Here is a 27,011-nt window from a genome sequence, read left to right as displayed (position 1 = left end):
CTTCTTTATGTGCGTGCACCCTGAAAAATTGCCCTTCTTGTTGCTTTTGTGTTAGTCATCGGGTCATGTGAAAAGCCGTTGCTAAGTGTCAAAGCAATTTTAAATTATTAATTCGCATAAACGAGCATTTCCGAGTGTAACTCGAGTTCAACTCTCGAGCGTTGTCATTGCAAATAAGTATAAGACTCCGCCAACACAAACCCCAACACATTCCCGCAGTTGGCTGTTGCCCTTGTGGCACGCCCTCCTAGAGAACTCCAACAATCTGATTGCCTTTTGTGGGTGTATGTGTGCATGTAGATGCGTTGCAGTCTTTCAATCTTTGCGCTTCATTGTTGTAATCATCATAAATTTATTAAATTATACTTGACAACGCGTTATACCACCCTCATGCCCCACAAATGACGGGTATCTCATTAGAGGCGCTTAGCAACTCATTGGGGATAGCTATAAAGAAGCATTCTCTCTGCGCTGTTATAAGGAGTTCATGTATTGTACTAGTAGCACTGGTTAGATTAGATAAACATTACTACTTAATTGAGTAAGAAGATTATTAGTATTTTGATAAAAATGAAACAAAAAGTCCATATAATAATGCATATATGGAATAAAGTTAATAAACCAATCTTAACAAATCAATCTATCTATCAATCTGTATCTGTATCTGTATCTGTATCTGTATCTGTATCTGTATCTGTATCTGTATCTGTATCTGTATCTGTATCTGTATCTGTATCTGTATCTGTATCTGTATCTGTATCTGTATCTGTATCTGTATCTGTATCTGTATCTGTATCTGTATCTGTATCTGTATCTGTATCTGTATCTGTATCTGTATCTGTATCTGTATCTGTATCTGTATCTGTATCTGTATCTGTATCTGTATCTGTATCTGTATCGGTATTTGTATGTACATAAGTGCTCTGGGATCATGTTAAAACTGGCTTGTGGTCAGAACATACCTACAGAGCATCAAAGCATAATCTGTCAGAAAGAATTGCCTTGTTCAGGCATAACAAAAATACGATAGAGGCACAGAGTTTGCTGGAGTACTCGGGAATCGTAACGTGGGCTTTGTGAAATCTAAAAAACGAAAGTGAAATAAAACCGGTTTATCTTGTTCGAACTGAAACTGTTGTGATTTTTCCGGCCGCTGAGGCATTCTTATCGATAGGATGATGCTTCCTCATTAAAGTGAAGTTTTTTGATTTTTTCTCCGTAGAACAGATATTTTTTTTTTTTTCCGTAGAAAAGATTTTTTTTTGCTATACGCTCGTTGTGTACTTTGCTGATTTACAGTCAGCCAAGCGGCTGTATATTAGCTAATTAGCTGCCAATTAGTACAGTCTGGCAATCTGGTCGCAAAATGTATTGAAAACAGCAAATTCAAATCTCTTTAAGATGAGCTTAAAAGATCAGAAGAAGTTGCTGAGAGCTAATTTCTGTAAAAAAAAAAAAATCGAACTCTCATTCAATATATATTAATAACTCACGTATAGATTTTATAGAAAATAATATAATATAGCTTTTAGATAAACAACAAATGTGCTTTATCTTTAAAATAAACTTTAGCATGTCTTCCAAAATATTCTTTAGTGACTAAAATGCAAACTACTGTTTATCGATTTTATTTAAAATAATCAAGCTTTTTGTTAACTATCTGCTCTGAAATTGTATTTTATTTGATGAAAGGAAGACTTTTGCCCATACTTCTGATGACGATAATCGAAATCAAAATTAATTTTGTATAAAAAAATATGTTATTTACTTTGACACCATTATCGGATAGCAATCTGTGTGTTGCCTTGATTCCAGAAATAACCTGTTACCATGAGTGGTATATTTCAAGTGCCACAATTTAGCTCACCTACTTCATATTTAACACCTAAGTATTGATCATGTTAAGAAACGTATCACACAATGTAGCAGAGCCAATAGATCAAATCAATTTAGATCACACGAATATGAAAAAAGGAGGTAAATTGTAGAAAACCATGAAGTAGGCTTGAATTGGCTTAGATCGACCAACAGCTATACAATAAATAAAGTATTTTAAAATATAGAAATAAGTAAGTATAGATTCTGACAAATTATTTAAGCTACCCACTTAAAACTGAAAACACTATTGAAATATGATTGAAAAATAAATAAATATATCACTAATAAGTAACGGGATTTCTCATAATGAGCTGCAGTGACGCAATTGAACAAATCAAGTCTGATAACATATCTATATGGAATATATACGTATATATATATATATTACATACGTATATGCCAGTTCGTATCGATCTTATTTCTGTTCACTGCTGACGAGAAAGGCAAAAGACTGAACAGATTTGTGATTATTATCTGGGTTACGAGTACTATTGCCATTGTCGTATTGTCGTATTCACTATCTTATCTAGAAGCAGAATGTGACTACGCAACAGTGCGACAACAATTAAGGTTTATATAACTCAAATAACGGCAAATGACAAAAATTGTGAGTACTCCTATACCAAATCATAATCAGGAGAGATATCTGCTTTATGGAATATTTACTTGAATACTTCGTAGACAAAAATAAAAATATATGTTGAATTTTAATTTTAATGGTTTAGTAAGGGTTGCTCATTTAAACTAAGTCATAATCTACTTCTTTAACTTAAATTTCTATAAGCTAAAAAAAAAATAAACTAAAGAACTTTATAATCTATAGAATATCTTATATCTAATCTTACACATTAACTTTCTTAATTCTCATTTAGTATCTTATATATTTTAATACTTATATGTTGTAATAGAAGAAGTAAAAATTCAAATAATATGAATATTTGAGAACTATCTACATATATATTTTAATCTATATACATATTTTAATTTTAAAAAATTTATAATTTCTTTTGAAGGAAGGAAAATTTTATAAATTTCAAGAAAGTTGAAATAAAAGACCTTAATATTTATTTTTGTATCGTTCATTTTTATTGAGAACAGCTTGAAAATTCATTTGTTTTTGTATTAGCCAAAGCAGATGTTTCGCTTGTATGTTGTGTTTGTTTTGTTTTTGTTGTATTTAACATTAACTTAAAAACTAAACGCTGTAAAATTCTTGTTGTTGTTTTGTTTTTGTTGTTGCTCCACTTCTTCTTTTTTCTTCTTTGATTGTTATAAATTTGCATTTCGACCAACTTCAGAGATTGTTGTGTGTGATTGTGTTTGTCTAGGTTAGCTTTATATTGGACCACATACAAATACATACATATACATATACATTTACATGTATATGTTTATGTGTGTATAACTATAAATTGTAAATATGTAAAAGTATGCAAAAATTGTATATTTATGGTTTGCCGTATATAAAAGATTATTTTGTATATTAAATTGTTTGTTGTATTTTTTTCCTTTCTTTAATAAATTGAAATTATCTTTATTAATACAAAATTTGGTAGCTCTTGCCTCCGAAAATCTGGTCAACTGCAGATTTTAACTTCCTGTTTTAATTTAGTTTTTGGTCAAAAGTTGTAAATATTTATAATTTTATAGTATATATATATATTTGTTTTCCATTTTATTCTTGGGGCTACTAAAAAAATGGTCGCTGGCTCTTTAAATTTTTACATTATTTTCATTTATTATTATTTTTTTTAAATATTTTTCATGGCAGTTTTAAATTGTAATTTAAAATTAGCAATAATAACATGTAAATTTGTCTTGTTTTTGTTTTTGGAACAGCGCTAAATGAGATTCGTACTTGGCTAGCATTGGAAAAACTGTAGAATTTTCTTCTCATTTTCATTTGACAAAACGGCATTTATAGCATTCAGCATTATAATTAATTTAAAAAATTATCATAGTTTCAATTATATTTTATGTGTAATATAAATATATATAAATATACATATATATGTATATATTGCATTATATGTATATGTATATAATGCAAAATCGCTCGTAATTTAAAGAAAATCCGCTTAGGCGGTAGACAAAATTGTTACTAAATATTTTTGTTTTATTTTTTATTTATATTGTATAAGAAGAAGCTACATTCAAAAATGGTCTTGTATCCAAAAATGTTTACTGTTATATTTAACTCTGTTTAACTTTAATTTTCATTTCGGTGTAATTTGTTGTGGTAGAATATACTTTTCTTTGTTGTTTTATGATTTCTTAGGAAAAAACTTCGTTTTGGTGTTCTTTTTTGTTGTTGTTGTCTTTCCTCCTACATTAGACAAGCGAACGTCTATTACTTGCTATATATATGTATATATATATATATAGTTCATCGAGCCAATTAGTCAATCAATAGCTCGTAGTGAACCGATCCAATTCTGTCCTTGCGATCATGCTTGATGTTGCGTGCCCAGGCCTTGCACTCGACATTGATGATGATGCCACCTGGAGAAAGTCGAGCCATATGGCATTATTTCTGTTACCTAGATATAGATTATATACTCACTCTTGGGGCGCTCAAAGTGAACTGCGACAAGGGGGCTTAGATAGCCCTCGGAGTTTTGATAGGGATAGAAATAGCCGGGAAAGCCGCGAATTGGGTAGTATTTGACAACGCCAATATTCTCCTGATCAGCAGGATTCTCACCCTCACAGGATACCCAAATCGTGTTTAGCTAGTTTTTGTATATAAAGAATATCATTAATATCTTTCTAGTAGTAGTATATAATTACATAATATTAGTATTATTAAATATTAAATATTATATATTATATATTATATATTATATATTATATATTATATATTATATATTATATATTATATATTATATATTATATATTATATATTATATATTATATATTATATATTATATATTATATATTCATCCTAACCTTGATTGGATCTGTCTTCTCCAATTCAGATATGTGGTTCTTCAGACTGCTGGGCATATCTGCGGGCAGGGTCTGTGAGTTGTTGTAGAAATCTGGCCTCCAGTCGTAGATTTTGTTCAACTTGAGGAAAATGCACGGCGAGCTCTTGTGGTAGCTGTAGTTGTTCTCCTTGGTGCAGGGCGCCCAGGCTTTGATGTCCACATCGCACACCTGACCTCTCGGTGGGGGCTGATTGTAGTCGCAATTGTAGATGTTCTGGCCACGTCCTGGTGTCAAGCCAGGGACCTTGTACACTGATAGACAAATAAAGCAAATACCAGATGAGCTTTAAAATTGACTAGTTGAGATATTAAATGTTATAAAAGGGAAACATATGAATATGCGATTCATCGTATTAAAGTTGGTCATTAGAGTTCGTCATCAGTCTTAAGATCTTGATATATAAATCTTGATAACTGCAGATTGTTTTCTTCTAAATTCTTATCATTTATCTTTAATCTTTGTATCCGAGCCTCATAACTGACCTTTGTCACTGTCCATTTGAGATAGATATACATGATGTCTACCCTGACCTAACTTATTCCCATCATCTGTCATCATTATTTATTCGATATGTTCTTAGCTTAGTAACGACCCCAATTTCCATACCCCAAACAAAAGCAAACCCCTGAGCAAAAGCCATGGGTGTTGTGTCTGGCTAAAAAGTCGATATTTTATTTTAATTAAAATAAATGCTAAACACGTTGCGTGCTGTCAAGCACTCCATTCTAAAACAATAAATAAATGCCCTAGCAACAGCAACAAGAAAGCAGTTCATGGCCATTTGTAACATTAACTAGAACATGCGAGACCTATTTAACAATGCTCAGAGCCTTACCCTCCAGAAATTCATCAAGAGAATCCGTCCAATGCTTGTAGTTCTCATACTGAGTGCCCTTGTACCAGATCAAAGTGCTCTCCACATTGTCAACGGGCGGCAGTGGACGAAAGCCAAGACCTAGTTCGAATATAAGATTATTGATACAGATTTATACATATACATATATAGTTATGGAGCTGACCTGGATTTGTGCCAATGATGGAGCTTTCCAATTTCCATTTGGGTATGCGCGGATCCAGAGTTAGAAAGAAGGCCCACATGCATATGGCCACCAAGGCGGCGAGCACGCCATAGAAAATTATATAGAATATGCCGATCTTAGCTATAAGAGAAAGACAGAGAGAGTGAGAGATAAATAATTAGTTAACCATATCAAAGCAAATAGAATTAGAGTCATATAACAATTATTAAAGATTCATAGAAACACAAGAAATGTCGCCCCGACAATTAAGCTGATTAAATTAAGCACTTAAGAACGCGACTCAGCTGAACCAAGAGGCGGCAATGGGTTAGGCTCTTAATTGATAAAGCGCGGAGTCTATGCGGCTTCTCTTCAGACTGACCAATTCGTAACAAGCGAGTCGTATAAGATCGAACCGATGCTCGCAACACTTAACCAGAGACTGTTTCAGAGCTGTGAATCATAAGCGATATAAAATCCAAGTCCAAGTATAAGACACGTAAGCGAAGATGTTTGGACGCTCAAGAGCACGCAAGTAAACAAATGCTATCTCTCTCTCTCTCTCTCTCTCACTCCGCTCTCTTCATTGATCTTGCGCTCACGCACACATTGAGAAGGCGCGTCGTTCTGTGCACATAACCTCAACTTGGTCAACATCTTTGGCAATTGAAAGAGAGTGAGGGAGAGAGAATGATGGAGAGAGCGACTGGAAGTGGCAGTGAGAGTAAAGATTGAGTTTGGCATTAAGTGAGGGAGTGAAGGTGTGTAGGAGTGGAAGTGGTAAGTTGCTTGCAAAAGAGAGGCTTGGGTTTGTTGTAGGGAGATAAAAAATATTAAGATATGAAATAATTAAAATGTAATAAAATACAAACATTCGTATTAATAGGTAATCAAATCAAATACATATTTATACATAATAAATAATACTAAACATAAGTATTGCATTTACTTATTAATTTAATACATATATTTTAAATAATTTAAATATATTCATATAGTTTCAAATAGGAATACACATATTTAAAAAATTAATTAATGAAAATAAATATTAAATAAAATATAATTTAAATAGAAATGTAAGGCATAATATGAATGCCTTCTAAAATATACCTAAAGTATTTTTATTGTATTTTAAATAATATTATTCTTACAATTTTGAACATATTTTCTATAATAGTAATATTTAGCTCTGAGGATTACATAAGATTTATTTATTGATGTTTATTAAATTTATAAACTTATCAATATTCCAAAGTAAGGAATTGATTATATAATTACAAATATTCATATGACTGCATTATCCAAATTATTTTTCATGCAGTTTTCACACTGTTTGCACAAAGTTGACGTTTCAAGCCGCTAATTGGGTTATTTCATTAAGAATCATGTTTGATGGCTATCTTGGCCGGATTTAACAATCAGTTATTTAACGTCATGTTAGTTTAGCGCCTGCCTAATGGATAGGTAGCACTCCCATGGTACATCTAACATGTTGAAAGTATGTCGAGCTGGCGCCAGGTGGCAACGCCGACAGAGCAGGTGTAAATTGAACGACATATAATTAAAATGTTTTGCAATCACCAAACTAAATAAAGAAAGAAAATTCATAACTCTATTTTTCGCTAGGGTCATTAACTAGTTGAGTGATTTATTCACGGGGTATACCTATTTCAACTAGCTGCAGAGTCACGTTTTAGTGACTTTAGCGCTAACTGAAGATTTATTGAAGTTAATAACTATTATATGAACTAAATGAAGATATCAATCAATCAGCCGGAAATTGCTTTTCATACATATATATATTTAATAGGTATAGTTCCCGCTTAACTTACCCCATGAGGTGCGGTCTCTGCCCATAACCGTTCCCTCCTCGCTATTATATAGAAATTTAGCTAGATTGAACGGTTCGGGTTTGCGTAAATGCTGCATTTCATCGAATGTCTCCGAATGTGTCATTGGAACGGGTTTCGACATTTTGGTGGGTGGTTTTCGTTTATATTATTTGTGATTTATTTTTGAACTTTTAAATTTGTCGTTACTTCAAAAATGAAGTACAGTTATGTTAATAAATAATTTAATATAAATATATGTACTTTAGGTTAAAGGACTATAAATTACGTTGAACCTAGAGAATATATGAATTTTATATTTATTTTAAAATTGAAGAATAAGTGATTTTGATTTATTTTTGTTTTACTTTCTTAATTTTTTGCTTGTATGATATGACAGCCACTTGTTTTATTTATTATTATTATGTGTAATTTTTATTTATATTTTTATTATATATTTATTTTATTATTTTTTTTTATTTATTTATTTATTATTATTTTTTTTTTTTTTTATACTAGTTTATCTTTTGGTAAGTAAAAACATATAATATATATATTTATAATGTTTATATATTTTCATAAATTTATTTTATATTTTTCACATATCTTTTTTTTATTTTATGTATTTGTTATCCGGCTTTTTATTGGTTAATTTTGATTTGCATTTTCCACACGTTTTATTGGTTATTGGTCTTTAAGCTGTTTGTATACACACATTTTTCTGATTTACTCATAACCTTTTTACTCGGCTCTTTTTCACATACTTTACAACTTTTCTACACTGATTCGCATTTTTCCACGCATTTGTACACTCTCCCCCGCTCACTCGCACTCCTCCCCACTCTCTTGCTCTCGCTTTGGCTCTCTGTTTTGTTTTGCTTCCCGTCAAGTTCTGTGCACTCTCTTCCCGAAACTTTTAGCAACAACAAAATCACATGAGAACTTTGGCGCCTTTTTATCCTGGCCATAATATCTACCCCTGAATATTCCTGTCAGCCCTTAGCACATTTTCCAATGCGAGCTCAAGAGCCGCAGGCAGTGCCGTTTCACTATGTGCAGCTACCTACGCTCATCTGTCAGATACTATGCCAAGTATCTTCTGGCTTGGCCTTAACCGAGTGCAACAGATAAACTAGAAGAGAGAGGGCGGGAGGTAGGCTGGCCTTAAGACTGACTGACTGCTGGCTGCCATGGGTAGTATTTTGTATCTTCTTTGTTTTGACCGTAAGATACATTTGTATCTTGTATCTTTTTGCACGTATTGCTTGGTCTTTATGCTTGTGTTATTTTGCCTATGCACACTTTACTTTTATACAAAACAAAATGCGAGTACACAAACCAGCATATACTCTGACACACACACACACACATATACAGAATTTATATTTGGTTTTTGTATCTCTTAGCTGCCGACTTGGGTTTGAGTTTTTTGAGTGGCTTCGCTCTTAAAGCCGCCGACACAACCACACCTTATTATAGCAGCTACTTTAATAACTGCGTTAAATGCGTGCCTATGACTGTGTGTGTGTGTGTGCGCGTGAGTATGTGTTGGTGTGTTTCACAGTTTGGGCGTGCCAAACTTTGCCATAGCTGAATGAAACATATTATTTTAAACAAAGTGATTTTAAACTAAATTCAGATAAAGAGCGCAACACGACAATAACAAACTTCAAGCACACACACACGCACACAGATGCAGACACAAGCGCACACACAGACACTTGTACAACACCTTATTTCCAGGCAGCTGAAGACAACACAACACAAATCTCGTACACGTTTTATGACACGCACACCACAACCAGAATTCAGAATGCAACACGAAGCGATTCTTTGATTTCTTCTCTTCGGCTGCAGGGACTTTATTTACGTTTCTATTCCTACTAATATATTTGATTTGTATTTATTTTGTATTTTATAAATTGCCCTGCTTGGCTTTCGACCGCTGCCCGCTCATGGAACGTTTCGTCGACGCTCAAAACAAATTCCAGACTGAAAACTGAAACTGAAATGAACTGAACTGAAGTCTGGCTGGCCATAGAGCAGCCCGCCAAACAGCTCAGCGCACAGACTTGGCTTGGCCTCTGAGTTCCGTTCGACGTTCGCGTCGAGTTGAGTTAAGTTCGTTGCGGCTGGAACGCAACAGTCAGCGCCTCTCTCTCTCTCTCTCTCTTGAGTCGGATCTGCAGTGCTTTCGTTGAGTTTGTTTTGAGTGCGAAACGTTTTTGGCGGCATTTATATTTTCGAGTGTGTTTTGGTTTGGGTTTGGGTTTGGGCCGTGCCCTGCTAGTGTAATTGATGTAGCATGGTTGTTGTAGTTGTTTTAATTAGGCGCATGCAACGGAAATTATGGTTGTTTAGTAGCTGCAGTTGCTTTTACGCAAATTATTCAGCGGCGAGTGAGTGCTACACTGAGCGAAAACTAAGTAATCTTCCCTCTCATTGAGCTCCATTTAAGAACTGTGCTACATTGCGAATGATTCATAGAAAATGCCACCATGATTCATCAGTTGCAACAGCTTTGCATTAGAATTTCTCATTTATTTATTTTTATTATAAATATATATTTGCTGTGGTTTCATCTTTCATTGAAATGCAAGTCTACGACAAACTCAACGGAATTATTTCGAGTGTAAATAAATAATTGACTCAGTTTCTTACTAAAGAATGTTATTTGTATGTATTAGAGTTGTATAAGATATAATATAATAACAAGTTATCAAATAAGCTATAATATATTTATATATACAGAATCATGGATTAATAATAATATTATAATATGTACATATATAAAATTGTTTAATGTATATACTTGTATATACTTTTCTTTCATACTTGTATATACTTTTCTTTCAGTGTATATGCTTATATTTTATGCACTTAAATGCTGCCGTTTCATGTCCCAGCTCTGCAAATTCACCGTTAACTGCAGCCACTACTGGCATTGTTTACAATTGTTGTTGTTGTTGCAGCAGCAGCAGCAGTTGTTGCATGCTTTGTGGCCATGATGCCAATTTGCAGAGTCCCTCATCCAATTGCACTCAAATTCAATTGAGTGATGAGCTTGGCCTATCTTATACGAGGCAAACTCTTCTATTCGCATAAGCACGCTCACACGCTCTCTATCTCTTTCACTCGCACGCGCGCGCTCGCTCACTCTTGTTGCTGTTGAAATTGCAGGATCGTTGTTTGCACTTATATTTAACGCTTTCTCTTCTACACTCAACACTATAGAGAGTTGAGTCACTTTAATGCGACGCGGCAGAGCGAGTCGTGGAAGGAAAGAGAGAGGGAGGGAGCGAGCGAGCGAGTGAGTGAGTGAGTGAGTGACCGCATTAACCAGTTTGTCTAAAACTCCATTCAACTCTGTTGCCTTCCAGTCCCGCTTGCCGCTTACCACTTGCCACTTGCCACTGGGGGTTGCTGCCATTTGGCTAAGGGTTGTTTTGCTCGTAAAATGCGGCTTTTACTACGCGTTGACTCCTTTTTTTGTTGTATTTCACTTTATTTTTTTGCAAAGGCGGTAAATATTTGCGTATAGAATGTGAGTGAGGGGCCTTGGCAGGAAGACAAAATGAGGTTGAGTGCGTAGAAGTGTGCGTGTTAGTGTGTGTGCGTGCGCATGTGGAATGTGTGACAAGCTCCAGATTTGAATATCCCTATACATATTATAAATTGTTGTTGTTCTTCCGCTCTACTTCTATAAAATATTTAAGAGCTTATGTCTAGGAGACTCGGAGGAAGAGAATGACATAGTCCAATTAGCAAGTACTCAAACCACGATATCGTGTACAAGCCGGTTCTATTTAGCGAGGACACGGCGACAGAGCAAGCGAGAAGAGAGAAGAGAGAGAGTGAGTGGAATAGTTGGGGTGGAATGGTGGGTGTACAGACTATTGTCCGTTGTATTGAATAGGGGATTCGCTCGCTGCTGGCTCTGAATGACAGCCATCCATTTAGCATAATGGATAGCGTTTCCCTGAGTGACACCCAAGTGGCCTATGGCTCATGGCTCACGGCTAAAACGTTAAACGTTTCCCTTGAATACAGCTTTTTACATTGTTGCAGCCTGTTGCTAGAATGTGTCCAAAGCTGTCCATCAGAAATCTGAGAGACAAACAATGCGATTCTATTTCACAATCTCTTAATACACTTGATTCAATATACATATGTATATCGAAGTAGTTATTTAATATTTCAATTAAAAGACTATCTATAAATATGATGTGTGTGGAATACAGAATAGATAAAGATAAAGATAAACGAAACTTTTTTGGCATATTTGAACAACAATATTCAAATTCGAATTTGGTTTTCATTATTCATTAAATAAGTAATTTCACTGACTGCTATATATAAAGCTTAATAGAAATAAAATAATAAATATTGGAAAACAAAAATAATTTAATAAATAATCTAGTGAAAAATCTACATTAAATATTTACCTAGTAAAACTTAAAAAAAAAAAAAACAAATTTTAGTTTGAATGAATTTTTTTTTAAGTTTTAGACTTGGATTGTAAATTCTTTAGATCTTAGAATTAAAAAACAGACAAATATATAAGGTAATGATAATCTAATTTTAGGCAACTTAATCAGAAATAGAAATTATTCGTAAAAATTGAATATTTTCTTTTTATGAAGAGAGGGTATTTAAATTTAAGCTATATTTGTAACGAGCTTAATATTTCTAATAATGAATAAATTAATATTAAAACATTTTTATTTGTTAAAAAAAAACGAATACTATTGCGATCGCGTTAAAGCAAATCAAAATAATTTTTAAAAGCTTTCATAATTTTTCACAAATAAATTAGATATTTTAATGTCAGTCTAATATTTATTGGACTTAAATTAAAATTTAATTTTGCGAAAGATGTAAGTTTTGATTTATAGTCAATGTCAGCTGAAATGCTGAATTTTTCCTACGAGTTGTTGTTGTTGTTGCTGCTGTTGCTGTGGCACTTCCATGGTGCATGCTTTGATTGCATAATGACATAATTGACCGGCATATTGGTCGAGTGTACCCCATGTGACACACAGATACATCAAGTGTGTCTGTGTATTTATGTGAGTGTGTATGTGTGTCCGCCAAAGGTCAAAGAGAACAAACACAGAGGAGCACAGAAGTGAAAAGTGCCAAAGCAATAAAAGCGAACCGCTGCCTACGATACTCATACTACAAATATAAATACATATACATATATGCATATGTATGTACACATGCATATGTGTGCATGTGTGTGTGGCTCGCTAATGCGGCGACAAAAGACTTTGATTAAATCCACAACTGGCACAGCTTGACATTTATCAAGATTTACGCGCAGTGCGCTTTACGTAACTGCAAATATCCAGATAGACTATGGGGCATTGCAGGCAGGCAGGGGGGCAAGCAGCCAGGACTCGACTTACCCCAGCTCTCGATAGTCCTGCCAAAGTACGAGTTCTCCTCGTCGTCGTAGATCATCTGCTTGATGGATTTCTTCTTGGGCATCTCCGGCGGCCGCGAATAATACTGTTGAAAGCCATCGATGCAATCCTCGGTTATGGTTGGCATTTTCCTGTTCTGTGCCACGACGGAATATCCTTATCGAGTCTATGTATATAATTTGTATATCCAATCCAAATATATATATGTATGTGGGTATATCTATATATTCCTTTGGCTGCTCCTCTCGGCTGGGGCACGCGTTCGCACGGCTACTGATCGACACTTCCCGTTCTAGAAATTGAACTCAACTGAGTCGACAGCTCGTGCCAGAAGCCAATCCAATCCAAACCAAATCCACAAAAACTCGCAGAGCTGCGTCGTCGACGCCTGCGTTTCAAGTCGCAGGCGTTGATCATCATCAGCATGCCATCATTATCGCCATTGCCATGATCATTATCATCTGCAAGCGCGATCATCGTGTTGCACGCTGAATAAAGTATATTCGTGCCTCTCGCTTTGACACACTGGCCGACGCGTCGCTGGGGACACAGACAGATTTTCTTCTGCTGCCTTCGCAACGTCGGCGTTGACGTTGACGTTGGCGTTAACGTTGACGTCGCTGCCAACGTCTCATATGCAAAATTGTGCGACGTGTTGAAAGCAACAGCAACAAGTGTCGGTCTTAATCAAGATACATTCTGATTTACATTTGCATTTAGATCATTCACAATATTTAGTTATATAATATATATATATATAACGATATATATATTTACTAATAATATTCTTATATAAAAAGTAAATAAATTAGAAGTCAGAAATTTTGAAAGAAACAGTGATTCAAAGGCAGAACGAAGATAGAATTGAAACTCTAATATGCGTAGATCGCTAAAAATCAAACTTTGGTAAACTCTTTGAACAGACATACGATTATTTATCAATAAAACGTATATAGAATGAATAACATAAGACTTAGATCCCTTAAATATCCACAAATATGCACGTATGCAAATAATTGAATATATAAATTCCAAACATAAGTAGATATAAGAAATAATACCGAAAAATTATACGTCTAATAGAACGCTCCAGCTCGGTTAGCAGTAAATTCGTCTGAATAGTTGAGTTCAATGTCAATTAGCTAAGAGTTAGACTAAGGCAGCTATTTATTTCATTATGTATAGTTAAGCAGCAAACAAGAGACTCAGACAGACGCTCATTAGAATATGCCCCATTAGTCTAACATTATTTATACTATATATTTGTTATAGGATATATACTCCACAGTCCAATGAGACGTGGCAAAATACGCGCGTGACACAATTTTGCCTAATTGAATTTGGCGACTCTGATTATGCTTACTGTTCAAGTGAAATATACATACACATATAAATATATATACATACATATATCTGCTTATACTTGTAGAATATACAAAAATTCATTGAACAACCTGAAACGAAGTCAAGTAATTAAAATGGAAAAGATTCACAGTTCATCGGATCTAATTGCCAGATGAAATATGATTTCCTTTGACACTGAGCGCACTTTACAGTTACTAAAGAGCAACGGTGATTGCCTTCGACTGTAGCTAAGCTCAATTTGTTGCTCTTACTACTAATATTATTATTATTATGCTTGCTCGCGTATGAAAAGAGCAGACGTATTAGAATTTTTATCACTTCTATAGACTTGCTCTAGATACAGCTCTACTCCATAGGCAGGCCACTGAGAGAGATTCTCTGCAAATACTCCTCTTCTGCCTTTTCCACATATGGTCTTCATTTATAGCTAAGTTTCCTTCTTCGCAGATAGGCCTCCAGTAAAGGAAGACCCCTTTGCAGATATACTTTTTCTAGAGATACAACTTATCTTTTCTTGTTGCCGTGAGAATGTGCATTATGCAGTCGGCTATGCCCGACTGCTCTCACTGGCTATTACTATTATGATTTAGTTTCTATTCGCCTTTGTGGCAGCCTCGCCTGAAGTATATCAAGTACATAGTATATAGCCGATGGAAATGTATGTGTGTGTGTGTGTGTGTGTGTGTGTGCCTCCTCTACAGGTCTCAGCATTCAATTGAGCCGCTGCCATCGCGCTGCCGCCTGCAAATGAACAGAAGCAATAGCCGTATATCTAACTCAAGTATCTCAGTTCATAGTCTAATTAGTGCGCTTAGAATTTCAGTTAAATTTATCTGCTTGAGGAGCGCACATAGATACATACGTATATAGATCTGTGTTTGTATTTGGATGAGCCAGCGCCTGAAAGGCAATGTCCCGCAACAAGAATAATAGCAATAATAATAACAATAAATAATGAACGTTTGCCTTGCCTGCTGGGCTTGGGAATATTCTGGCCTTCAAATCGATTTACTTACGCATCAGCCATATAATATACATATATGTATTTGTGTATATGTATGCATGTTTTTTTTATAAAAATTCCTGTTTAATATTTCATTTGCGAGAAAAATTTGTGTTGACAGCGCGACTTGGCAGCGATGTTAGCTTTGTTTATTTACAGTGCGTTTGCTATTGAACCCTCTGTTTGGATTACTATTTATTAACGAATATCTCATTAAATCGACTCAAGTTACTTCAGTGGCATGTATCGATAAGTAAACAACTGTATATGAATATTCATATGGGTATATTGCATATGTTAAGTTTAAAGTCCTTTTACTTTGACAGAGTAGTTGACGTAATAACTACTCTATCATTGAGCCTACATATTGCTCTCTTAGATTATCTTCAGTCAGTATATGATTCATATACTGGAGCATAAGCTAGACTATCTCTTAATTATCACAGAGTGTGAACAAACGTCATCGAGTTTTATCGATGAAGACCTACGCAAAAAGATCACGCTTTTGCCTAATTCTCATCATTATCATTATTAGCATGCCTATTGACAAGTAATATCTTTAAATTAAGGCTTATGAAACTGTGTTATACAGTGGCTAGAGTAAAATAACCTCTTTCAAGCTGACTTTCAGCTGGTCAGAATCGATTTAATTACATATTTTGCCTTGGTGCAAGGTAAAGCTTCTAGCCAGAACCATAAAAGAGCTAAACTCAACGCGAGGCCTTGGAGTACTCTAAGGTCCCATACGACTACAGTGATGAACTTCTAAGCCTTAACCTAAAAGTTTCCATCTTCAATCAGTCCCAGCTAAGTCATGAGATGCTAATAGATGATAATTTAATTGACTTTTATACAAAACAAGCCACAATTAATTTTTTTTAGGAGTTTATAATTAAATATATTTTGATTCGCATTTGACTGATTTTTATTGTCAAATATGTTTTTGTTTCTGTGAATAGAATAAGGTAGCTAAGTGAATAATCAAAAAGAAAGATATCGACTCAATTCAATATAAAAGTCTACTCCACTCTGGTCAAGTATTATCAATAATACATGTAATTAATTTGTTTTCTATTTATATTTACATATATTTATAGAGGCTCAATCTCAGTATATATAAATGCAACATTGAAAAATGTACAATTTTTCATCTGACTTGATAAAAGAGACTTCCGAATCAATAAAACATTTCTCACAGAGTCTCCAAGCGATTCTCTAGAGAAACAAAAGCAATTTGTGTCAAACGACAATAATGAGGCATTCAGAGATAAGTGCAATGGCTATGGAAATTGCGCTTTACCCACGCTCTTATTGATTGAATAGAGTTTTATGAATGGATGTGCAGGCTACTTAATGTACACTCAGAGAAATTGAACAAAATGAAGGTCGAAAATGGGGGGAATCAAAAATTAAAATGCGCTAAATTAAAAGATTAGCTGTTGGCTTTATTTTAGTGCCTAATTAAGATTGGCTAATTTCAGTAAAATTAGTAATGGATATCTAGTTTTTCTCCCAGTGCATCATTCGAACTATAGTCGATGCCATTGATAGCCATTAATTGCCTAAAATAGTTTTATAGAAACGATTTTAGTCGTTGCATCTGTCTGGCTTATGCAACGGTTGTTTCTTTATAGCCTATGCCATGCATATGTATGTATATACATATATATATTTAGATATATACATATATCTTACTCATGTATGCATAGGTATTCTCATTCGCATTCACATCAGAGATCTCTGCTCGTTGCGCTTTATAAATGGCACACAAATCGACCATTTCCTGCTCTACGCCCACCAAGCGCCGGCGAAATTGTCGAATTGTCGCTCGACATTTTTTGTTCCCAGCCGAGCCGAAAAAGCATGAAATTAGTCAAAAGCGTGCGAAAGAGATGGCTGCTATAGATTACGTCAAGCTATACGCCAGCTCTGGCAGCATAACGGGTTTCGATATTTTTTATTTCCATTTGAATTTGTATATTTGCAATGCCAATTGCGGAACAGTGCGTATGCGCAATGGCCATTAGCGCCACCTTGTGGACGTGAGCAGAACTACGATACTCATTGTGCTTGCCGCAGCATTTCAACAATAGATGACGCTAGTTGGCCTATAGAATATAATATATGTAGTTGTTTTATATTTATAATTTTCAATTTTCAATTTATTGTTTAGTAAAATACGAAATGATAAAATTTTTTCAGATATTTTGTAGATAATATTACTTTATGTCGAGAATAATATTTCACTGATGCACAGGGCGTATGATGACTCTTAGCGGCTGTAAGCTGTTTGCTAAGCTAACGCTACTCTGCCACAGATGGCGCTATTTATCTAATGAACTGGCGCTTTTGATGATCGATGCATTTGAAATGGGAAATCATGTGTATAATTGATACAAAATTTACTATACAAAATTTATAACAATAATTAAAGGACCTAAATGAACAAATAATGTTAATTCATTGTTAATAAAAATGTGTTACCCTATGTTAATTCACTGCTAATTGACATTTTTCTCTCTGCTACTCATTTCCCTTCGCCTGTTTTGTAAATAGACATTCAAAAGATACGTGTACTTACATGATCTATATATACATAATATTCTAATATCATGTGTGTGTTTCCTTGTATTTTTCAGCCTTAAAGCATGCTACTGTAAAGCGCTGGCTGTTGACAAATATTGTAACTTTTTCTGTAGTATCATCCAAATGTGGCTAAGAGTATGCTATATTTATAAATTTACATAGGTCCGTCAGTTGGTTTTAAGACTATATGTTTGTATTAATTGTAGATACGCATATAGATTAGATCATAGATTTATGTACAAATACACAAATCTAGATCTGGATCTAAAAATTTAATATTTGATTATTTTCAATATATAAATATTATCTTAGTGCTTAAATTTCTCTTTAAAGGTACCAAAGAAATTGTGCTTTTACATATATAAAAAAAACCAATAGTTTCTCTATATTTATCTATAATTTATTAAATCTTTGACCATTCAAAGACTGCGCTCGTTTATTTGCTTTACTAATGTTTTTCAATTTCTTAAGGGTAAAAACAAAACAAAAATACGTTAGACAAAAGTAAGTACAGTTAACAGATGAACTCTCGATGATTGACTGATTGACGATTGATGCATGCAATTATTGACTAATTAAATATAATTAGTATATGATTAGGCATAGTTCGAGCGCTTAAGTACATATGCTTACAGCTTCAACTCAAATTAACTAATTGCGACTACGACTAATGGCAGCGTGTTTAAATTATTTAAATTACGACGAATGCCGATGAATTGAAAAATGAATTTAAATTACAACTAAACTACGATGTGTGTGTGCGTGTGTGTGTGTGTAAGTGAACTACTATTAATTACAATTTATAGATAGATAGAGAGGGAATTAGAGTAGCCTTTGCTTGGTAACTATCTGCAGCCGCATGACTCAACGACCATGTTGGGCAAGGTCTTGATTGTCGCCGAGTTGTTGGAGTCCAGCACGACCAACTGCAACGAGGAATACTGTTTGGCGGTACAGCAGGGTATCAGATCGAGCGGTTTGCGTGTACCATTTGTTGACAGGATTTTCTGTAAGCAAAACAAATAAACAGAAATCAAATAAATATTTCAAATTTCAATATTGAAATTGCAATTTAAAACCTACCAGCAATGAGCTGTGATGCGATGCTGCTTGAGCAACGCTCGCCACGGAGCTGCAGGAGCCGCGGCAGAAGTAGGCATCGTAGCCCTTTGGCTGCAATATCCAGTTGTCCCAGCCAATGTCGGCGAATGATATATAGAGCTTTTCCCGACAACATTCGGTGACGCCGCTCGAGCAGTTGATATTGCGCTTCTGTCGCGATTTACTGCGTCGATTCTGCGTATCGATCATGATGAACGGTCTGTAGTTCTTGTTCACCGAGATGATCTCCTCCATGCTCGCAATGTCGCACGATTCACAGGTGATCTGTATCAGATGGCTGAGATCGTGATTGCCAAACCAGCGCTTGATCGGCCACTCAATATTGATTTTCATCCATTCGTCTGTAAGGCAAAGGCAGAAAGGAAATGTATGTATTAGTATACCATTTAGTTACTGTGCAGTTAGTAGTTACACTACTTGACAGTTTTCTCTTAAGTTCACTTGAATCTCTTGCCGTTTTTAACAGCTGTAACTTAACAGCTCTCTCTTAACAGACCTTGAAAACTTTTTAAACGGTTTCGCTGCTTTACTTTTCCTATTTCCATATGGACTATCACAAAATCTAATACCTTGCATCTGTGCTTTCATGAGGGCTAGCTCAGCATTTGTTTTTTTCTTGAGTCACCATTCTTAATTGCCTTTTTTATAATATTTGTGTATATGTACATATTTGTTGTTGTGCTTGGCTCACCTCAGCTTATCGACAACTGGTAAAATTCTGGGGAGACTAAAGTTCAGTTCTGTGGCTTTCACAAAAAATATTTTGATTTCGTAGCCAAAAAGTTATTCACCCCCACAAATCCCGGATAGCGCACAGTGGCCCGTGCATATGCTGCTGCTATCGCTGATCTTTCGACCAACAGCTCAACGAAAACAGTTGCTAATGGGCCAAGCACTCACTTATCGCATTATTCTAGTTCACTTATTCTACAGATTTCGATTTGAATCTCGATTTCGAATCGAATGCTCTCGCTTACCTTGCACATCCACCGACTGTATGGCTATGGTCTTGGCCAAGGGCAAATATTTGGAGTCGAGCTGCTGCTCCACCTCGGATACGACCAGAGTTTGTTGCTTCTGCTGCTGCCCGTTCGACTGGCTCTCGTTGCTAGACTTGGTGAAGTTCTGCTTGTTCTTGTAGAGCCACAGCACGGCGCTGCTCACATCGAATCCGTCCGCATCCATATCGTCGATCTTAAAGCTGAAGCACATCGAGGGATGTGCGCCCAAGCGACGGCACTCGGTTTCTTCTAAAATTAGCAAAAGAGAGTTGATTAGAAATATTCCAATATTAATGAATGAATAAATAATGAATCTCTATGCTCTCTATTCCTTATTCTTTATTCTCTATTTCTTATTCCCTATTCTCTATTCCTTAGTCCTTGTTATCTATTCTATATCCCATTCCCCATAACCTATTACCTATTCTCTATTCCCTAATCTCCATTCCCTAATCCCTATCCCCTATTCCTTGCCACCTATTCCATATTCCATATTTCCCGTTACCTATTGCTTATTGCCTATTTCCAATCACGTATCTATACTCTCTACAATCTACAAAAATCTCTTCTTCTGATGCTCACTTCTGTCAGTTTCTCAACTTCTCAATTTCTCTCACACAAATACATATTGTTTTTGTACTTACCTCTTTGGAGGAGTATAAATTTCTGATTGGTGCGCGCATAATAATCATCGTAGTCCTTGTTCTTAGTGGACTCTTCTGAGTTCTGCAGAGTGACTCCTTCGAAAATGGGGCGTGGCAGTTCAACGGCGGACACATTGGGGCTCTCCTTGAGACGCAGCTTCTCGAGAATTTGCTGCTTCACAAATTCGATGCGAAGACGACGCAGCTCTTCCTCCGTGATGTGCTCCACCTGGCGATTGCTCTCGCACTTGGGACAGCCACGCGAGGCGGTGCCATTTGTATGGCTGCTGGCATTATGAGTCGAACTGGAGTCCTCCAGGACAATTGGCGGCGCTGGCTCGTCCAGGCTCTGCTGCAACTCATTGCGAATGTAATCCTCTGGATCCTCATGCTGCATTAGGTCGTCAGCGGGCGCGTCATTGAACATGGGCGGAAACAGCTCGGGGAGGTCCTGGTTGTGCTCCTGAGCCTGGTCCTGTTGCTCCTCCTTGTCGTCGAACTGATAGCCCTGGCTGAGCAGCTGCCACAGATTGGGACTGGTTTTCAGCTGTGTGGCAGGGACGCGATGATAGCTGCGCTCCTGCTCCAGCTGATGCTCCCGCTGCCTGCGCAGATGTCGCCTCAGTCGCTGCTCATAGTGCAGCTGATTCAGTTCCTCCTCCTCGCTGGTCGGATCCGGGGCAATGCGTTTCGGCTGGCGATCGCGCTGCTGGCGCGTATGATGCTGCTGCAGCTGCTGAACGTGTTGGTGCTGCAGCTGCTGCGAGTGCTGATGCGGCTGATGCTTGGAATGGGGATGGGCGCGCACTATGGGCAGGCTGCCCGCCTCGTCCGAGCCGCTGGGATGTGAGCGCGCATAGATGTTGTTGTTCTCCAAGGCCAGGCAGAGCAGCAGAGCCAGGGTCATATAGTACTTGGCCATCTCTTTGAGTTTATTCTTCAACAAAAACTTGACTTGAATCGAAACGAAACGAAACGCGCTAATTGGCCTTAAAAAAACACACACTTTTCTTAATTGTTATCTGTTCGGCAGCAATTGAAACTCAATGTTCGTAGTCCTTTGGCTTACAAAACTCATAGATTTGCAGCGTTGCGCACTAATTGTTGCCGTTTTGTTAACTTGTTGTTGCACTTTGTGTAATTATTAATTAATGTCAATTTTTGTTGCAGTATTTCCTTGATATCCTCTGATTATTTCAATCTATGCTGCTGCATAGTGTAGATTGTAGATTTAAGTTAAATTTTATTTTTGATAACTGCAAGTAGAGAGAAGTAAAAGAATACGTTTAAAAAATGTTTTTTTGTAATTAAAAAAAATTTTGAGAAAATTAAAAATAATAATGCAAGCAAATAAAAAATAAATAAAATAGAAAATCATCTATTGAAATAAATACTTTACAAATTTCTATGTAGATTCCATTTTTTTTTAAGTCCTTCAATATGAAATCTAAAAATCATTCTCGGAGCTATAGGAAAATCCCAATTATAAGTTCAATTATATTGCCAGCATGTCAATCTTCTGTTCGAATTACATCACTTTTCCATGGCATAAAAAACCCATTTTTCCAATCAGCCACGCGGCAAAGTGCAGGTGAATTTTGATTTGACTTTAAACATTTTCAAGCGTTGCAATAAATAATGCAAAAAAAAAAAAAAAAAAAAAAAATTATATAAAAAAGTATATTTAAAATAAATATACATGTATATTTAATTGACATTATCGTCGCAGCTCGGAAACTGCGCAAAAATTGTTAATAAAAGTAAAATTAATAAACTGCGCCTGCAAAGCAAAGGCGAAATCGAAGGTGATTAAACTGAATTAGATGAGACGTAGGTGAGTGGAGTGCAGCATCACGTATACGCCGCATTGATCAGGCAATTAATTAATTGAGAATATGGACCACACGTACCGTTAGAGCACATTAACTTATAATTTGATTGACTTTGTCACGTAGCCAGAGAATCAGTTTATAGTGGAACCAGCCGGGGTCAAGACAAGCTGCGAACCCGGACACGAAACACACGAAGCACGAAGCACGAAATACGAAATGAAAATCAGCGCAAATTGTATTTTTTTTTTTCTTTTTTGTTTTGCTGAATTTTGTGTTTATTATTGCTGCTAGACTTTTGCCATACGACAGTGCAAACGAGTTGTGAATGAATGAGCCGCCTGTCTGATTAGTAGAAGAATTTATGTCTTCGCTGCAATTGATTGATCGCTGTCGAACAGCGAACGAACGTAAGAGAGGGAAGAGAGAGAGAGAGAGCGAGAGAGCGCGCAGTCGAGGCGCTGTCGCTTCAGCGCTTCGTGTGACACGAGCTTATTCGAGCCGGCACACGAATGCGACACGAACGTTCGTTCGGTCGATCGCTCGTACGGTCGGTCGCTCGTTTCGTTTTTCCCACAGCCAGCCTGGCCGCACCCCCTTCTGGTGAACAGCCCCCCTGCGCTCTATGCGCGCGTACCACGGCGGCAGACAAGACAAATTCATATGCAAATATTCTGTCTCATTGCATCAGCTTAAGAAGCCGTCGACGGCGACGCTGACGTCGACGTGGACGCAGCAGCAGCTAAGCAAAAGACCAAAAGCAAAAAGAAAATCAATCTGCATAAATTGTGTAGGTAATTTATTTTGGTTCCGTTTAATTTGATTTGATTTTTGGTCATTTTGCACCTGTTGCCTCGCCCAATACGTAAATTTGTGCGCATTCAATCAGACACGCTTTGATTGTCCATCAACATGTGTGTCAATCAGTTAACGTGGCTGATAAGCGACGAAATGCTCGATTCGCAACAAAAACAAAAGAAGTGAATAAAAAAATATTCAGATTATTTTTATGATGCCCACATGGAATATGTCACATACCACGCTCTGTACAAATATTTAATGTATGTGTGTGTGCATGTATGTATATAATTGCTCAAGTCAACGCTAGTCATATGCATACACAAACATAACTGTATTATAATTGCCTGTATGATTGATGTTTAATCGCTTTGCACCGAGAGCTGAGCTAATCAAACTGATTATGCTGCGATTAAGAAACGGAAACAGCAACAGGCGCATAGCTAATGATCCAGTTCGAATTAATTGACCTTGTTACGCTAAATATGTAAATATACACATCGACTTACACCTATATATACCATATATTGCCAACTTGTAAAGAAATGTGTGTGCCCGAGTCGACTTTTTTCCGATATAAATTTCATCAGCCAAGTTAAGAAACGTGTACGTGAGACTTGGCAAAAATATAAGAAATCAGCAAAGATATCATTTTATGCTATCTGAGCATAGACAGAAAGAGAGAGAGAGACAGAGATAGAAAGAGGTCAGATAATAAGCTCAAGATCGTATTCTAAATAGTAAGGCCAACATAATTTTAAAAATTAATGAACATTTTTGAAATTTCATCTACAATTTAATTCATGTTTATGATTCCATTTCATAATATGGATTACAATATCTTGTTGCCTACTTATCAATAGTTTATCAAACTATTACCACTACCCAAAAGTATGCTAGGGATATGGGAAATAAGGTATGTGTAAAATATTAAAATCCATCCAAAAATATATTGAACTATGATCAGCTCACATTTAATTTTGATCTTTAAGTGTTTTTCCACAGTTAAAACTGACGTCGATTACAGCATCAACGTTAATAGCAAGCAACACGTGACGTGCGCCCTGCCCTATTTGACGTAACATTCCAGCAAGATAATGATCTGAAAGGGTATCGAACAGATCAAATCAAACAAGTTGCAAATGAGCTGCCAATCAGAGGCGTGCGAACGGATCAAGCTGAGGCAGTGGCAGAGGCAGAGGCAGCGACAGCTACAGCGACAGCGACAGCGACAGCGCTGAAGAAGGTTACAAGTTGATTCGACACTGTCATTAAATGGAGCAGCGCTGGCCGCTGCGACGCAGTCAAACAAGTTGAAGTCAACGACGTCATTGAACACGCAAGCAAAACGTGATGCAGTCGACGCAACTCTCTCACACACACACACACAGAGAGAGGGAGCATGGGAGAGAGAGAGGGAGATAGAGGGCATCAAGTGAAGTTGGAGTAGAGTTGCGCTGCACGCTGGGTGCAAAGTACAACTGAAGATTGGCAACGCCAACTTCTGGGGGTTTTCCATGCGCCTGGGCGCCATCCATATCACTAAGCGCTCTGATATCCCCAACGCCAGCAGAGCTGCAGTTGAATGCACTGCGGCAGAGATCTGTCTTTCTGTTTTGACTTGACAATTTTTGTGTGTATTTTATTTTTGGTAAATTAATCTTAACCCTCAGTCTCCCTCTCTCTTTCTGACTTACTTACTCGTTCACTCTCTGTGCTTCTGTAGCTCTTGATCTGTAGCTAAATGCGCGCTGTGCTGCGATCAGCGTATTGGAGCATGCCCCAGTGTGAACTTTGGAATCGCACACGATGGCAGATTGCTCCGATTCGCTGGCTTATAGGCAGCGAAATACTTTTTCTAAAGAATTTCTGTGTCATTTCGCATCTCAAATAAATCACGGCAATAAATCTTATATAAGCCCCACATTTTTGGTTATCTCTTTCTCTTTCACTCCTATCTCTTTTGTTTTTGCACACGTTTGCCCAAATACGCTGAAGGTTGTTTGAGGTTATGTTCGCCATCATGATGGTAGTGATGGTGTTGATGAATTCAAAATGGCGATGCTGTCTCAGTGTTGCACACTCATCAATCAATCAATCAATCAATCAGGCTAAGCTAATCTATTAGAATTTGCATGTTAATGAGAGATTCTTGATTTGATATGCAAATATTTCTTATAAATGAAAATAATTAAAAAGTAACAAAAGCAGAAAATTGAACATCTAAAAACTGTCTAACAAATTCAAGCAATTATTTATAATATATTTTATAATATACTTTCTATATAAAATATATCTAGGTCTATTTGCAATATATATTGAATTTTTCATTTTCAAATTTTCTTATATATTTCCCACACTTTTCTATTTATCATTCAGCATTTATATTATAAGTAGCTATGTACATTTATTTATCTATATATACATATATCCGTATATTTTTAAATTTTGTTTAATCTCCAGCACACGCCAAAGTGGTTAGCATGTGATTTTCATATATTTAGCAAAAAAAAAAAATTTAAAATAAAAATTAAAAAGTGAGCTGTCAAGTCTTAAGCTTTGTGGATCATTTGTTGAAATTTATTAAGCATGCTTTTATAATTAAATGAACAAAAAAGTGAAAAAAAAGGAACTTATATAACTCACCTCTTTAGGCAATCCTTTATAGTTCAATATCTTTTAAGTTATGTATTTATAAACTATTTCAGTTTGCGTACTTTTTGTTGTTTCTTTATAATGTTTATTTGATTGGCTATTTATTGATTGTGCAAATCATTTTCACAAAATATTCATTGTTATTAATTAGCTATTTCACCATGTGAACTCTTTGCACTTTCCCAATCAGCTTTATATGGTATATAAATATATACACATATAATATTTGAAAATATATATTTTTTTTATTTTTGATTATGCTCAACTCTTTTTAGTTTGTTGTTTAATTGTTTTAATAATATTTAACACTTTTGTTTTATTTCTTTGTCCATAAATTGTTTGGAACCTCTTTTTTTTATTTTGGCTCGATCCGTCCAGTCAGAACGTCTGCGTATGAATAATTCGATGCTGGGCAAGTAGCTACCGCAAAGGCTGCTGTGGCCGCCTCTGCTGCGTCGCTGCTTGCCTAGGTTCGGTCCGGTTCTGGCCTGGACTTGTGCGAGCTTCAAAAGAAGGTGAGCGAGAGCGAAAGAGAGAGAGAGATAGTGCATATTGTTGTGCTGCTGTCTGATAAGAGCGATATCAAAGCCAGGCACATTAAATGATGCGCAATTTTCAATTACTCAAGCAGCGAGAGATCAAGAGTGAGAGAGAGAGAGAGAGAGAGAGAGCGATAGCGGGAGAGTTTGGGAACTCTGATCTGATAAGAAAATGTTAATTGTGTTGTGGTTGTTGTTGTTGTTGCTGCTGGCGCTGGCGCTGACGCTGGCACTGGCTTTCCCCCAACGATGAATTCGGATCGGCGTGGCGTGGCGTGGTGGCCGTCCGTTCGCAACGTTTGAGCACACGCTCCAGCACGTTC

The 27,011-nt window shown here is 36.2% G+C and overlaps 2 protein-coding genes across 5 annotated transcripts; both read right to left on the bottom strand.

The window, feature by feature from the left end:
• Positions 1-3,596: 3,596 nt before the first annotated feature.
• Positions 3,597-13,469, bottom strand: nrv2 (sodium/potassium-transporting ATPase subunit beta-2). 3 transcript variants are annotated; one of them, XM_089257286.1, is made up of 7 exons: positions 9,588-9,739; positions 7,721-8,013; positions 5,889-6,029; positions 5,705-5,824; positions 4,828-5,120; positions 4,442-4,610; positions 3,597-4,380 (listed from the first exon to the last, which is right to left on the bottom strand). In XM_089257286.1, exons 2-7 carry the CDS (start codon positions 7,860-7,862, stop codon positions 4,277-4,279), a joined length of 969 nt encoding a protein of 322 aa, XP_089113412.1. In that variant the 5' UTR covers positions 7,863-8,013; positions 9,588-9,739; the 3' UTR covers positions 3,597-4,276. The 3 variants fall into 3 exon arrangements, with proteins under 3 accessions (XP_089113412.1, XP_089113411.1, XP_030241920.1); XM_089257285.1 differs by having other exon boundaries at positions 9,450-9,735; XM_030386060.2 differs by lacking the exons at positions 7,721-8,013; positions 9,588-9,739 and adding an exon at positions 13,129-13,469.
• A 5,028-nt stretch (positions 13,470-18,497) lies between these two features.
• Positions 18,498-26,359, bottom strand: daw (activin beta chain dawdle). 2 transcript variants are annotated; one of them, XM_089258417.1, is made up of 5 exons: positions 26,141-26,359; positions 20,868-22,123; positions 20,200-20,472; positions 19,184-19,563; positions 18,498-19,107 (listed from the first exon to the last, which is right to left on the bottom strand). In XM_089258417.1, the coding sequence occupies exons 2-5, from the start codon at positions 21,787-21,789 to the stop codon at positions 18,946-18,948; spliced, it is 1,737 nt and encodes a 578-aa protein (XP_089114543.1). In that variant the 5' UTR covers positions 21,790-22,123; positions 26,141-26,359; the 3' UTR covers positions 18,498-18,945. The 2 variants fall into 2 exon arrangements, with proteins under 2 accessions (XP_089114543.1, XP_089114542.1); XM_089258416.1 differs by lacking the exon at positions 26,141-26,359 and adding an exon at positions 22,778-23,015.
• Between the last annotated feature and the right edge of the window lie 652 nt (positions 26,360-27,011).

This window comes from Drosophila navojoa, chromosome 3, assembly GCF_054131105.1.
Source record: "Drosophila navojoa isolate 15081-1374.11 chromosome 3, UAZ_NAV_1.0, whole genome shotgun sequence".
Lineage (NCBI taxonomy): Eukaryota > Metazoa > Arthropoda > Insecta > Diptera > Drosophilidae > Drosophila > Drosophila navojoa.
Note: the sequence above shows the minus strand (reverse complement) of the source record. Positions and strands in the feature narration are given on the sequence as shown.

Bases quoted from the DNA above. Each gene is read 5' to 3' on its own strand.
- nrv2 (XM_030386060.2), bottom strand. From the start codon at position 13,273: ATGCCAACCATAACCGAGGATTGCATCGATGGCTTTCAACAGTATTAT. The intron at 6,030-13,128 runs GTAAGTCGAGTC...TTTCTCTTATAG, and splicing joins CAGGACTATCGAGAGCTGGG to CTAAGATCGGCATATTCTAT. The intron at 4,611-4,827 runs GTTAGGATGAAT...TACAAAAACTAG, and splicing joins AGAAGACAGATCCAATCAAG to CTAAACACGATTTGGGTATC.
- daw (XM_089258417.1), bottom strand. From the start codon at position 21,789: ATGGCCAAGTACTATATGACCCTGGCTCTGCTGCTCTGCCTGGCCTTG. The intron at 20,473-20,867 runs GTAAGTACAAAA...TGCTAATTTTAG, and splicing joins ATTTATACTCCTCCAAAGAG to AAGAAACCGAGTGCCGTCGC. The intron at 19,564-20,199 runs GTAAGCGAGAGC...TTTGCCTTACAG, and splicing joins ACAGTCGGTGGATGTGCAAG to ACGAATGGATGAAAATCAAT.